General features: G+C 36.4%; 2 protein-coding genes across 5 annotated transcripts in view; one reads left to right on the plus strand and one right to left on the minus strand.

The window, feature by feature from the left end:
• The window catches only part of LOC136236549 (UBX domain-containing protein 1-like), a 224,576-nt gene that overhangs the window by 174,022 nt on the left and 34,411 nt on the right, over positions 1-16,143 (minus strand). The gene's annotated exons all lie outside the window — the stretch shown is intronic.
• The window catches only part of LOC136236535 (uncharacterized), a 107,915-nt gene that overhangs the window by 88,830 nt on the left and 2,942 nt on the right, over positions 1-16,143 (plus strand). For all 4 annotated transcript variants that reach the window (XM_066026718.1, XM_066026716.1, XM_066026719.1 and 1 more), the window contains 5 exons: positions 1,138-1,239; positions 3,269-3,356; positions 8,726-10,397; positions 10,954-11,321; positions 14,587-14,685. In XM_066026718.1, the coding sequence (XP_065882790.1) occupies positions 1,138-1,239; positions 3,269-3,356; positions 8,726-10,397; positions 10,954-11,321; positions 14,587-14,685 (2,329 nt within the window). The remainder of the gene's footprint in view (positions 1-1,137; positions 1,240-3,268; positions 3,357-8,725; positions 10,398-10,953; positions 11,322-14,586; positions 14,686-16,143) is intronic.

Below are 16,143 nucleotides of genomic sequence, written 5' to 3' on the forward strand. Positions count from 1 at the left end.
GTTCTCATTCAATGATTTATCAGTTGTTCCTGTTCCTACTTTTTGTTCCTAGAATTCTGTTTTCCCTAACAGGTTGGGGTGACTTGTTCCAGTGCAAGTTCTGGAATACCTTCTACCCAATTGCAATGCACTATATTCATTATACTGATACACATAATATTCATATCCAATTCTATTACACAAGCTATTCACTGTTTACCAGATATTCCACCTATGCAGGGTGGAGTTGTTATGTATGTACATAAGCATGTTGAACTTGAAACTAGATTTTGATATTATTCTTGTCTGCAGTTGCTTAGAATTCTCTCTCAGTTATATCACAGCACAGAGATGGATACAGGGGGTCAAAGGGGGCTCTTGACCCCCCTCCAAAATTTTTTAGTATATATATACCAAGATCGAGATACTCTAATAGAGTAGTCACTCTAATAAAGCAGTCACAGTATTAGAGCAGTGTGTAGCGAGCTATGTAAGGATTTTTATGTACTTTATCAGCTATAAATGTGTAGTTGGTGAGGTGGACAGCTAATATTGTCAGCTGGCTGTGATCTTTTTTTTTTTGTCTCACCTTACCAAACCAGATAATGTAGTGCCTCAGTTCATTTTAACCATCCCCCCTCCCCCCAACCCTTTTCCATAAGTCTGGATCCACCCTTGTCACAGCAGGAGTAGAATATCTTAGTTATTGACCCAAGTCCGAGGACAAGTGTTAATAACTACGATACTCTATGAATGATGTGATATAATTGACTTGTATCAAAAGGTTGTGGTATTTTATCTATATGGCTTTAATTGCCAACATTGTGTATTGGTTTGCTGCATTATGCTGTTTACAATGACTTCTTTTTTTCTGAAGTTATTGTTTGGGCAACAACTATCATATAGTTCCAATAAATCCTATAATGTATGGCTTTATTGGGATATAATATATCTTGTTCCTTTTTTGTTCAGTAGACCAGCTCTGAGTGACACCGTGTTCTCTAGTTTTTTGTATCACTAAGTGTATCCAACTATGTGAGATGTGTGGAGCCATAAACATAAAACACGATACACTACACGTGTATAGTGAAGTTTGTTGGATTAGTATGTATATCCTAATTAGATGAATCATGTGATGTATTGTAATCTATTGCCTAGGATAACAAGACACCAATAGAACTAGCAGTAGACAGAGGCTGTAGTGGAATTGTCCATTATTTTGTTAAGAAAGCTCACATGGATACTTCGCAATTTGATGAGGTAATCATTTACTGTGTTCAGTGCAATGTAACATAATGCATGATCCAGTTTGTTGTAATTGTAATATTTTGCCTTTTCTAAAAACAACATACATATCATTTATAAATACACAAGCACGCAACAAAAGTGACAAATGCAAATATACACTAGCTACATGCGTACTTAAATTACTATACAATTTTTAGATGATGACAAGTTAACTGCCTATAGGTCACAGCTGGTGGCAAAGTTTAAGAATTCCATAAACTAGCTCCCCTAAAAATGAAGCTACATTTTCCTAAAATGATTATTTATTCTTGGAACAAATAATTTGTTTATTTTACAAGTGACATACCCTGTAATATCCTTTGAGTAAGAAAATATATTGCGAAGGTGACATTTGATTATGGACTTAAAAATCTGTATAGCTTGATGACATCTTTGACGTTCTGTTAAACCATAAGGAAGCATAGAATGAAATGGCAGTGGTAATCTTTTCACAAATTTAGAGTGCACTCTTTCAAGCATAGTTGTAAGTTTTGCAGTAGTGGGTTACCACATATTACAGTAGCTAGTGCATGTTGTCCTATGAATTACTGGAAACAAGGTGTACTATCTGTTGTTGATTAGATCACACACTAACACTATTATCAGGGTTCTGCTCACACTGGTCGGTAGTGGTTCAAAGAGACTAGTACCTCCAAAGTCCGACAAGTACCTCAGCAGTACAATTCTTACTTATATCACTGATGTATGTGTAACATACTTAAAACAATAAAACACTCAACATATCAGTTCATGTTAACTTTAGGTCATCACTCTGGAATTCCTGGGCACAACCCTGTATTATATAGTGCATTTAAAGTCTTCTATTTTACGTCTCCACTACAAACATGTACAAATGCTAGCAGCACATTGACAATAACTAACTGCTATTTGATAATCCTACAGCAGATCTACAAATGTAGATATATGTCAGGGTCAAATTACAAGGGTATTACATAGCTGATACTTGTTTGATTTTCTTTGCTTTGCTCTATTATACTGAAGTATGATATATGAACTTCATATGTATCATGCCAGAATAATTGGTAGTACTGTTTAATAGGGTACCCCCCTTAGGTGACAACCGCCACTGAAGTAGCTGTGTCTAAAAAGCATCATAAAAATATCATATGCGATGAAAACCATTTTATGGAATAGTGTTACCCCTTTCAACATCAAGTACAGCATTCGAAAACAAGAAAACTCTTACAGGTGTCTGGATATAGGGTTTTAAAAACCTGTAATTTAGTCTGCCTGCCTCACTGCTTGCCTGACCACAGTTGGCTAGAAGCCAAATGAAGCAGTACATGGCCACCATTTTACTCAACAACAAACTCAGGGTGGGATGTACCTTTTGTGGTTACTACGAATGTTTGCCTTCTGTGCTTTGCTATTCCCTTTATCTTCAATTAAATGGTTGTCTTCTTCATGCTAGGAAACCATACCAATGCATTCCTTGAAGGAGCGTAATTAGACATCATGAAACTGTTTGAGGTGCTTAATGAAATGTAGTATCCCAGGTAGTATCGGTAGCAGCTAAGCTTGGCTAATAAAATAATAGTGCCATACCCTAGAACATGCCATAACACCTCTACAGAAAGGCACATGACACACATGAGTTTTTGTTGTTGTGGCCTGAAATGGTGACTGTGCTGTTTTGTTTGACCTCCAGCCTTGTGAATGTGGTCAGCCTGGTAGGTAGGCATATGCAAGAAGGCAAACCAAAAATCAGCAATTTTAATATTCAGCCTTCTATAAGTGTTTTCTTGTTCTTAATGTTAGATGCGATGTACTAAGGCTATAGGATTTACTTGCTGTATGATGGTTAATGGCATCATTTTGGTAAACGCCAAGCTGCATTAATTATATGGGGCACCCTACTACTAAACAGTACTACACTGCATTTGTATGTATACTTCTTAAATTCACTTCTTAAATGTGGTATGGTAAAGAGATGGACATTGTAATATTTCAGTATACCAGTTGCGTTATTGTATATATGTAGGAGACAAGAAGGAGAATCGGTTCAATGATAGATCAGGTGATTGGCCAGGACACCTCAAATCAACAAATGATACCATCACCTAGCACAGGTACATATATATACACTTGTTGTTGTGTATTATTTGCATAACTACTTACTATTGTGTGTAAAATATACAAGTAAAAAAATTGAAATTTTAAGTTCTATACCTGCGATTGAATTAAGGATTAAATGTCTAGTATATCTGCAGGTGTAGGCGACCTCCCTTGTTTCCCTACTTTTACTTCTATGATCCCTAATCAAAATTAAAATTCCTAATTTTTTTATACTTGTTTGTGTACTTTCTGTAACATCATACAGTATGATAGTACTGTACAAGTACACAGGAATTTTCAACTAGAGTAGGGACCATAACACATCAATAAAAAGCACTGAAACAAGTTAGAGTAGGCATGATATTAAATCACAGTAAAACAATAAGAAGTGTTATATCTCTACTGTGCTCAAGATACCATAACAGAAATGCACAGTAGGGATATAACACTTCTTATTGTTTTACTGTGATTTAATATCGTGCCTACTCTAACTTGTTTCAGTACTTTTATTGATGTGCTATGGTCCCTACTCTAGTTGAAAATTCCAAATTTTTTGTGTATTTGTTTGTTAACTTTTTTTTGTAAATAATCATTATGACAGGTGAACCCACACATACCACATCTGAAATGGCGCCACGCAACCCAGCTATATCAATTATTGTATCTAAAGTGAATTATCCATTACGCTTCGTTGTCAGCTATGTTCAACCCATTACACTGCATTTCAGATCAAGAACTGTTCGATAAGCACCTCTGCAATCCACGCATATACTAAAAGAAAGAAATGGTGTGCACCCTAGTTATATTAATTGTCATCTGAAGAGTGAAGTATCCATTACACTTCATTGTCTGCTATGTTCAACCTGTTCGTTACACAGCAGTACAAATCAAGAACTGTTCGAAAAGCACCTCTGCAATCAAAATAGCCACTACAAAAAGTACGGGAAATTTCCGTTATGAAGAGAAGCCATCACGTGCTACCACCAAATTGACACTTTTCACTGTCAGCAAAGATGAATGAGATACAAAGGAGGACACTGGTAAGTCCATGAAGAATGCGTTGTACGTACAGCGGTATGCTGAAAGGCACCAGTTGGGCCAAAGCGACGTCGAACAGTGAAAAAATCAAGCCCGTAGCCTTAGCCATTATCGAGTTACGTTTGTCTGAAGGCATCAGGCAGTCAGTCAATCAGTCAGTAGAAAATTCCGTTAAATAAATTATTTTAAAATTCTGTAGCAACTTGTTGAAAGTGTTTCAGGTTGATCTGAAAGTTTGTTTGGGCTTAATTTTACCTAACCAATACTGCTTCATCATCGTCAGGGAAAATTAAGGCTGTTTTTGAGTGATAGTATTCCGTGGGCCACGCCTACTCCTTTGTGGTCCCTACTATACAATAACTATCGTACTGTATAGTAGGGACCACAAAGGAATAGGCATTGCCCATGAAATAAAACCAGCCTTAATTTCACCTGACAGTAATGAAGCAGTATTGGTGAGGTAAAACTAAGCCCAAGCAAGCTAACACTTTCAGCAAGTTGCTTTGGAATTTTTTTTTTTTTTTAAATTATGGAATTTTTTACTGACTGAGTAACCGACTGGATACCTTCAGACACGTGTAACTCGATAATGGCTAAGGCTACAGGCTTAATGACGTATGAATAAGGTAACTGCTCAAGCTATTAAAACCACTATCGATCACAATATACTGATGTATAAATGAGTGCTCTGTAGTTCTTTCACCTATGTATCAGGTGAGTGTGCCTGCATGTATATGTAATAGTTGTAACATGGGCATGAGGGCTTTGCCTGATATGTATGCCCGACTGCCTGAGGGCAGAGGAAATTATAGTAAGTAGTGGCGGAAACATTTCATTTTAGTGTTTGCATCTGTAACATGTGGCCATTAGCATGAACAATGTTAACAAAGCATCACATGATCACCAGGTATTGAAATTTCTGATTCTTCATAAGAGTTCTCGATACCAGACATTCTGGTATAGGTATCGATTTTATTGCTTATATTGCCCACTCCTAGATTGTCACTACTATTTTGAGAAGGCTGATTCGTGAGAGGATAGGGGTGGGCAATATCTTCAAAAACAAATATCAGTTATTTTTGTTTTGGCACATTGCCTTGATAACTACTAATATTGCAATATGTAACCGTCCAGCAAAAACCCGTCTGGTTCGCACAAGCATGCGTATTGATAGGAGCTTATGAGCTGCCGAAGGAGCATGAAACTCGATTCCATCACAATCCAAATTAGGTCACGTTTTTTTGAATTAATACCATACCTGTTTCAGTGCCCATACAAAAATTTCAATAGTAGCAGTGAAATTTATCTCGTATTTCACTGGTAGCAGTGAAAAAGTTGTAATTGCAATTTCATTGGCTAGAATTTATGTTAACAATGTAGCGCCAATTAGTGTTGACATGTGTTTAGTACATAGTGACAAATTGCGTACATAGCAATGCTAATAGCATGCCTTTATGCAGTGAGTATGGTATTAACTGGGAATAACGTGGGTAGCAGTGAAATTTGGGATAAATACCACTCTTGCTGTATTGGAAATGGTAAATTTCAATACAACACTCGTGGTATTTATCCCAAATTTCACTGCTACCTATGCTATTACCTGTACAAACAGCACCTGTGGAAGATCGAAATCAGTAGAAATTATTGACGTTTTGGACTCTTTAGTAGTGCCATGCCCATCTCACGATTTGTGAAGGAGATGAGTTCATCGAAAATCCTATTTGCTCACAATGCTCAGGTGAGTGATTGTTGGTTGATTAAGGCGCTTGTTAGACTTGAAATCCCTGATGGATCAGATATTATACTCTTTAGCAGTGCCACGCCCTTCTACTCACAATTAGTGAAGGAGACGAGAGTTAGTAAAGGAGACAAGAGTTCATTGGAAATCCTTCTCCTTGCTCAGGTGAATACTTTTTGGTTGACTTAGACACTTGTTGTTAGAGACTTGTTTACTGCTTAGATAAGGATTTCGTGGAATGTGTGCATGAAGCTACATCATATGTGGTAAGCATAGCCACAAAGAATGGTATATCACTTACATACCACCATTTGCTGTGGTATATCAGTTATATACCACAGTGCAGTGCTTTTGTTCTCAGCCACAGGTGTAGTATATTTCGGCATGTAACCCCCAAACCACAGGTGAGTATTATATACACTGTATACATATGCCTACCTGCGAGTAGGTAAGTGTATACATACTCACTTGTGGTTTGAGAGCTACATGCCTAAACATACTACACCTATGGTGGAGATCAAAAGCACCATGCTGTGATATATAACTGATATACCATGGTTTGTGGTTACGCTTACCATATATAATGTAACTTCACACATTCCATGAAATCCTTATCTAAATGGTAAACAAGTCTCTAATAACAACCTAAATCAACCAACAATTATTCACCTAGGGCTGAGTTTAGTAAAATAAAATTTGATGAACTCTTTAGACGCAAGCTCCAGAAAAAAAAATTATGCAAGTTTTTATTGCCTCACTGGTGGGCGAGTTAAGCTTCCAAATGATAAATCCTGGCATCATCTTGTTGGCCTGTTCATAGGGAGTACAAACATCTTTGTTTTATCTAAAGGATTTCAAAGTTACAGACGTTTGTTTATGTTGTGGTGAGGGAAGAATTTACCGACGATCGTTTTTCTGTGAATTTGCCTTCCTTCTCGAACACGGGGCAAAAACTATACCTGGGGCAAAAACTATACCTTGGTGGATGCACAAATTCATGGCGAACACAATGAGCCAAAATTCAATTCTGTATGCTGTTGTATCAGTAAGTTATGATAATTTATGTAAGAGCCTGTAGATTCTTTTCTCTATAGCTACATATCAATTTATTTGCTTGTCTGGCTGTCTAGTACTGTATTTCCAACACTGCTTAACTTATGAAGCTGAAACTTAGCTAGTCAATTCCTCTGGCTCTGTAGAAAACAAAGAACAATTCAAATGCATTTTGAAAATTATGTGGATATCTACGGTTTTCTAAAATTAGGTCACATATATAGACTGAATTATTAATTGTGTATTAGTATATCTGCTGGTACAACCTCTCTTGTGTTTATATTTTTAGCTGTTCACTTGTTTCACCAATACATTTTTTCTTTGATCCCTAGCTAATCCAACTTAAACTTCCTATTTGTAATTTTTCCTTCTACTAGTTTGTTTATTTTTATAACATAATTATGACCATTAATACCACATTAAAAGAAACAATGGCGCTATGCAGGTATGCCATAATATTAATTTTGTGTCTGAACACATGTCCCAACAATCAATTGTGACCAGATCTGCGAAAACCCGGCATAATAATGCATTTTCAAATTCTTCATTATCGAATATTTATAGTCTACTTAGCCAAATGTATGCTCTGGCCAAGTTTTAACCTTGCATGTCAACAACTTTTGCAGTTGTAGCTCTACAAAGTAACACAACAGAAAGATCAATTTGTACAGCAAGTATTGGGAAAATATATTACATGCGCTTTCAAAAAAGGCTGTAACTTACAAAAAAAATGCAGTACAGAGTTGCAACTTACACCATTGTGTTTGCCGTGAATAGGGGAGTCCATTACTGGGTAAGTTTTTCTTTCTATTACCTTTCTTCACTACATACAGAGACAAAATCAGTGAAGAAAGATCAATCGTGTATGATTGCTTCAAGGTGATGTAAACAAACACCCGTAACTCATGTATCCTTTAGTCTACTGCAATGAAACAAAAAATTTTGAACTCTTCTTGAGTAGGCAAATAAGATGATATCCAAGTTTTTATCATTAAACCCTTCCTTCACAAAGAACAAAGCATTTAAATATTTTACGATTTTTTTTTCAGTACGCAAATATTTACCCATTGACAGTCAGTGTACAGACAAAGCACCACACTACAATGAGTGACTCTGCAGTTGAGACTACTAGCGGTAAGCAAGATAAAAACCCATATTGTGAATCGACACCTTGCACTGTCAGTGAAAAGAACTGGAACACAAAAGGAGAACAAAGTTAAGTCCATGATGCGTGTATATTGTACGTACCGTGGTTGATGGACAGGCATAAAAGTCAGCTAAGTACAAAAATTTAAATTTCATAGAAACTTATTGGGAGAGTTTGGGGTCAATCTGAAGACATTTGGGCTTGCATGGTTTTTAACCAATACTGACAAGCTGCATGTCATAAAGGAAAAATAAGACTGGTTTTTGGGTGAAATTTTTGGGCAAGAAAGCCCATGGTCCCTAATATACAGTGCAGTACTACCCGTACTGTATGATATTGACCAGTTTTAGCCATTTCCATATGTATATTGCATCTGTGGTTATGTTACTTTTCCCTATCTTTAATAGAACAAAAAATGATACAAGAAGAGCTGGCGTATCGTGTAGCAATAACGAAGGGAAAGGTCAATCCTTCTAGTTTTTCAATATATATTCTTGGGCAAGAAAATTCTGGTAAAACTTGTCTTGTTGCAACCCTCCTAGGCGATGATTTTAAAGAAAACCTTGCCACTCATGGTGCAGATGTAGAAGTATGCACAATACGTGCTTCTAACTGGTGTCGTGTAAAACAAACTGAAATACCATCAAAGCTGCGAAAAACATATCATTGTAAGCTACGTGCTACAGCTGTAAACACAATATTCACCAAGCAAGTAGATCCTTTTGATGAGACTAAAACCCCACAGGAGCTTCTAGAAAATTTACCTAAACTTTCCAAATCAGTTGAGGCTGAATTTAAAAAAGCAAAGGTAGCTGTCTCAGAAAGTGATGATGGAATTGATACCATTATCTGGGATTTTGCTGGTCAATCCATTTATGATGGATTGCATTGCATGTTCCTGAAAGAGTGCAGTGTAATTGCCATAGTATTTGATGCTTCTCAAGATTTACATGCCCCCAGCAAATGCAGAGATAGATGCAAGGATCCATACACCGAGCAGTCCATCAATCCAGAAACTACTGGCTGTGAATCTGTTTGCTATTGGCTGAAAACTTTACATTCAATTTGTTGTTGTAAAGATGGCAAATCACTTCAAGCAAAGTCAAAATTTATACCTACCGCATTTTTCATAGCTACCCATATTGATGAAATCGGGGATGAGGAGGCAATTAAAAAGAAAAGGCAACAAATAATTGATCAATTGGTTGAGATATTACGTGAACATGATATTGCTCAACACTTGGCCGGCATTGAGTGTGGTCTTAGGGAAGCTTTAGAGAAGTTTTGTTTTTTCATAAGTAACAAAGTACCAAACAAGAATGAACTAGACCGTCTTAAGCATGAACTGATTCAAGCAGCTCAGTATATTCTTGATAAGAAGCATCCACTCATTTACCTTGACATGGAAAGAAAGCTGTTCAAACAAGAAAAGCCTGTTATTACTACAGAAGAGTTTCATGCTATTGCTATTGATAGTGGGTTCTCTGCTGCAATACAAAGTGAAGAATTTAAAGGTGCTCTAACATATTTCCACAATAAAGGAACAATTTTGCATTTTCCTGACACTGAGTTGTTACAAAATTTGGTAGTGCTCTCCCCACAGTGGCTCACAAAGTTAACATCGTACGTTATTGTAGCTCATCCTTATAAAATATCAGCTAGTCGTCATGATAAACAATATGATCGTTTACAGAAACAAGGTATCTTACTTGAAGATTTCATTGTGCACATGACACAAATGTTTGATGAACATCAGCAACATTTTGGAGTCTCACTAACTTCTGAACAAGTGATTAATCTCATAAAGCATTTTAAACTTGTAGCTCAAATTGACACAAATACTCGTTTCTTGGAAGAAGAGGTTCCTTTACCGGTGAATGATGGTAAAGTGTTTATCGTTCCATCAATTTTGCCTTTGAAATTATCTAATAGTGAAGTCACACTTCCATCTCATGGAGACAAGTATGCTTGTATAGTCCACTTCATATTTCCTGAACATTTTCTCCCTTTAATGGTATTTTATCAGCTACTCACTTTTTGCATTGAGAGAAATATTGAAAGAAGGGAGGATTTGTGTTTGTAAGTTTATATTGATCTGTACCAGTATTTTGTTAGGTAAAGCAATGTGTATTCTGGAATTTTATATTGTACTTGTATTTGTGGCAATTATTTACTGCTTCTTAAGTAGAAAGTGCAAATCATTTTCATAAATTATATTAAAAAGTGAAATTTTAATTTGAGTCCTCTTCTGTGCACGTAGAATTCTCACTTAGATAAATATTCTTGAATTTACTTCCACTTGTGCAGTAACGATGCACTGCAGTACAACAGGCACACACAATTTAGCACTTTAACATACTTCTGTACAACGTAATTTTTTCACTGTCGTAGAGTTTTGCCATTAATGGTATCAATTTCCAAATTTTGCCAGAGAGAGCTAGTGTAAATCAAGGGTGTACATTACTCCAAAATTATACACTTTTCCGCTCATTAGTACTCTACAATAGGTTGAACCAAATGGCATTTACTCCATGCATAAGTGAATTTTAAAACTCCTTTACGTACACCATGAACAGAAGTGAGTTCCATAAGATCTGCCATCTGTTTCATTAACTTTATATGCATTTTAATTTAGCTTGAGGAGACATCTGATTAAGTTTATGCTAGGTGACGATCAATTCTGCTATATTGGATTGTGTGACAGACATGAGAACATTGTAGTATCTATTACACCAGAAGTATCTATTACACCAGAAGATGCAGTCAGTACAGTAGGCTTTCAAGAGAGGTTGAAGTTAATTGAATTTGTTCACGCCAAATTATTGGGATTGGTTAAAACATTCATGAAAGCATCTCATCCTCCTACACCATACATGCCCTGTACAAGGTGTTATAAACCACACATTGACTGGGATGATGTAGTGCATACCAGCAAACCACTTCGTTGTCACGATGGGAAAAGAATTGATATGGATTATTACAATGGACTGAGAAGATGTCAAGGTGAAGTTTTCTTTTATGTATGTTGATTTTGTGCATACTACTCATATGTAACACTTTGCATGGGCAGATCAAAGGAAGCTGCCATTGTAGAAAACCCACTGGTCAGGGCATTATCTGTATAATGCCCTCTAACTTATGAGGTAGCAGTACCATCCTGTTTATATTATAAAACCCCAAACTGAAATTGATTATCGGAATAAATTAATGCTCACATAACTATTATCATGAATAGGAGAGAAGCACTCAGATGGAGGCATTTCATTATCCTTGCCATTCTACAAGTTAAAGATGATATCTAGTCGTATAGTGCATACACAAGGGTTTCAGCACATTTTCTAATACAGACCACACCCACAATACAGATAACACAAGTTAACAACTCTACAATTAAGTTTACCCCTTTAGGCCTATAGTATATGTTGTAATTAGTCTTAACCCATCCACAGCCAATTTCTCAGGGACGACTGGCTGAATTGCCGAATCACACCATATCCAATACACAGAACTACTTAGTAACCATATATCTAAATACTCAGCATATACTAAGGAAGTCAACTATGTTGTTTTCGTTGCATAACAATAACCACAATGAATTTATCAAACAACAAAGCCTAAAAACCAGCACAAAATCCCAACTAACTATTCACCAAAGTGTATTACACTCCAAAGAGCTATTCTGTATAGAGTTTACTTACAGCGTGATCCATTCCACAGATGGTTTCTTTATGCATGATTTGTCCCATTTTTGCTGTTGTGCATCCGTATCTGCACTCGTGTCCACCATGCCACTTCCGGGATAAAACAGCTGACTATCGACCTTACCAATGTGTAACACTTTCTTTGTTATCAAATAATAGTTTCAACTTGAACTTGTCTAGCATAAAAAGGATACACTTTGCACCATTACATAACAAATGTGCACTAGTCTGGGAAGGATCCGGTTTCTCAGAAACGGAACCATTATGGAGATGTCTGAGTGCATCTTGTTATGAAACATGTTTTACAAGTTATAACCAGGTTAAAGTTTATTCTGTGAGTGTATGCCGCCATTAATGGGTTAAACAACGCAATAGCATTAAAACACTTATAAATCCTCTACAATTTGCCCAACTTGATTGTTTCGTGGCATCTTTAGGGCTCGTCCATTCATTGTAGCAAACATAGCTACAATGTTATCTACTGCCTAGCCATAAAAGAATCCTTCAGGCATGTATGTAAAATGAATCCTGTGGTTACACTCCATTTGGCATGGGTGGTTAATCACCGGGTGGGTTATTAGCCTACAATGGAATTGTTACATGCCTGATGTGTTCACCCTCAGTATTTGGGCTTGTGGCTCTTGTGCTGAGGGTGGACATATCAGGCAGGCCACTCATGCCCATGTTACAATTATAAATACAATGAAACTTATAAGTAAAATATAGCTGCAAAGTATTGGCAAAGTTAGCAAATTTCACTTAGAATTTTAGTCTATAAATTTATTGATTATGACTTCAAACACTTCCTCACTTTGGCAAATGTTTCCCATGTAAAATTTTCTACCATACAGTAATTTTTTTAATTGCTATATACAACGGTTGTGATTCCAAAGCCACCAATGCAAAACCACTAATTTGCTTTGCAGTTTGAAATATATTGAGATGAATAGTCACATGTATTAACTTTTCTAATAAAGCAGTCACATAGAACTAGACGTAGCTATGGAAGACCTGAATTGTTAATGTAAATGGTCTTAGGGATCATTAAGAACTGGGTTTTTCCTACCAAAAATGTCACAGCCTTAATTTCCCTTCATGACAGTTTGGCAGCATTGATTAGGCACAGCCAAGCTTCAGATCAACCACAAACCCTTCCAAAAAGTTTCTATGGAATTTTAAAATTTTCTTTTAAACAGAATTTACACTGACTGATTAATGCTTCCAGCCAAGCATAACTCAACAATGGATTACCATGCCCATTGCATAATCAAATTTGAAAATTATTAATTGAAATTTGAAGTAAGGTGTGCACTTCATTGAATGCCATTTTTTGTTTTCTACAGGAAAATCAGAGGAGGGTGGACACGATATAAGCACTACTGAAAATTATTACCGTTAATTGAATATTTCTAATACCAAGACTAAAATGAAGTGATAAAACCTGTTTAACAACAGCCACACTAATTTATCTTGTGCTTCTCGTGACAAACGGAAGAAAATGAGTACAAAGGTGTCCTATTTCCTGCCTGTTTCTCCATGAGGACACGCTAGCGGCGTCCGCTTTCCTTTCTTTAATTCCATGGGAGTGAGCATATAGGAGGCTTATTGTACTGTATATCATAATACCTTCTTCAATGATTGTTGGGCTTGAATAGAAGCTTATAAGGTGTCTATAGAGTGCAACGCATCGATTCCACTGACAAACTTACTGCACACATGATCTTCTATAAATTTAAGGATGTTTACGTTTCGGGAATAGCGGGGAAGAGTGGGGCAGACCGGCTAAATATACTAAATGTGAAGCACACTTTCGAATGGTGCTCATTTAAACTTCGCTGTAGGCTTGGTTATACTTTTAACACAAATGTATGTGCTCACGTGTGCATGTCCACCCTCCTCTGCAGGAAAATTACAGCTGGATCATTAAAAGCCTGTTAAGGATGTTCCAGCATGATTGCCTGTTAAGGATGTTCCTGCATGCTCTGATCATTGTATGCAATCATTTTATGGTGCAGCTACATGTATCTACTCGCTCTTACAATGGCTTTAGTGCTTCAAATATATTTTCATGGCATCTAAATAATTATGCTCTCCCTAAGAAAGGTATCAATATGAAAAGTTAATGCCACAGTATGGTTTCCTTGCAGGAAGAGGATGACGACCATAAGAAAACCACAGAAAGCGGACACTATACTATAGTTGAAACCATACAGAAAAGGCACATGCGCATACCAATGAGTTTGTTATTGTGATGTAAAATGGTGGCCTAGTGCTGGGCTTTAGTCATGCAATTGTGGTCAGGCTGGCAGGCAGACCAAAATTAAATAAATTTAACATCCAAATGTTTTCTTGATTTTAATGATTTTCTACTAATCATATGTGAGTTACTAACTTCTTATTCTCATATTAATGCATCATGAGTAAAACTGTATAGACATGTGCATGAGGTTAACACCTTTAGACATAGCCTGATAGCTGAAGTCACCCATTAAAAATTTTAAGGGTATTATACACTTGTAGTATTTTAGCATATTTGTGAAATGATTTGAACTTTTTGTCTTCTGTAGTAAAAAGGTTTGCACCATCAACTGTACTTGAACAACATGATGCAGCAGCAGCATCTTTCATATTACCCACCAGTATTAGTGGTACAACTGGATCTAAAGGTATGTAAAGAGATCATGAAATTATATCCACATAGCAACAGTGCAGTCACCGTATTAAACTAATGCAATAAAAATTATTAATATAAAAAAATAAAGTAGGGTTTTAGCGATAAAAAGCAGTGAAACAAGAGATGGTGGTAGCTATAAGGGAAAATCCATAGCTACTTGGCATTGTAGCAATATGGGAAAACCCCTACTTGGCATTGTAGGAGTAATGCCAAAGTAGAGATTCCCCACATTGCTACCCCTACTTCACTTTTAAATTAATAATTTTTATTGTGCTAATTTGTAAACTTTTTGTTGGAGCAATGTTATGAAATACGCGTGTGGTTATGTCTACTGTATTAGAGTATCTTGACATCACCGCTCAGCTACACATTAGATCGAGCTAATGGCCATGGCACAACGCCTTGTTTTCCTACAAAGCTAGATCATTGTCATGGCACATCCTGACCATTGAAGGGGTTTGGAATTTGTTTTAAAAGCACAGCTTTGTTACTACAGTCTGTTGAGTGCCTCAAATAATTTTTTTGCGTTGAAATAACTCCTTGCAGGTGTGCACTGCATTGTTTGGCCTCTAGAGTTGCAGGTAGGCAGGCAGGCATCAGTTAATCAAATGAAATTTCGAGTTATTGTGATGTATGATATTTTCATGATGGTTTTTAGACACTGTTTTAGTGGTACGTGTCACTTTAGGAGAACCCTACTAAACAGTACAACAGTGCTGTTTGACAAGCTTAAAGTAGCTAATTAATTGTGTACTCATACACCATTGTACTGGGTGCATATATATATATACAGTGTATACAGAAAATCCTCATCATTAATCATGATACGGTTATAGTAGGAGTGGTCTAAACCTTTATTTTAAATTTGTATAACTCTTAAAGCTGCATAGGCTGATATATCAGCTGTTTTTTTAAAAGCAAATAATTATCACAAGTAATGCATGCTTATGAATAGCTACTATACAGCCAGCACAGACAAGCTTTTCTGATGTTATTAACTGAAAACCTTATATCAATTGAAAATTTATTCGTTGTGCTACTTAGATAAGTATAAAAATTGTTGTGACAACAATCACTCATTTGTTATGATGCCACAATGAATGGCTACAGTATTTCCTGTTATTTCACATGCATCGTGTTGGTAGGCATTTATAAAGATGTTTGACTCATGTGAGCTTTATATGTTGTGATTTGTCATTGAATGGAGAATCGAATGGTCTGTACCAGAACTTCATAGGTCACACTGTGAAAAAGTTAGCAACTGTTTACCGAAAGTATTTAAGGGTGCTTGTTGATATTTTAAGCCGTTTAAGTGCCAGCCCAGAAACCACGTGTGCATCATAATTGGCATTACTACGCATACTTATCTGTGCTAAGCGCCTGTGTTTTGCGCCAGAGAACACATGGAAGAGCAGCATGTGTTTTACTTTAAAATCGTCACTGAAGTGTT

Source organism: Dysidea avara, chromosome 10 (genome assembly GCF_963678975.1).
Source record: "Dysidea avara chromosome 10, odDysAvar1.4, whole genome shotgun sequence".
Taxonomy (NCBI): domain Eukaryota; kingdom Metazoa; phylum Porifera; class Demospongiae; order Dictyoceratida; family Dysideidae; genus Dysidea; species Dysidea avara.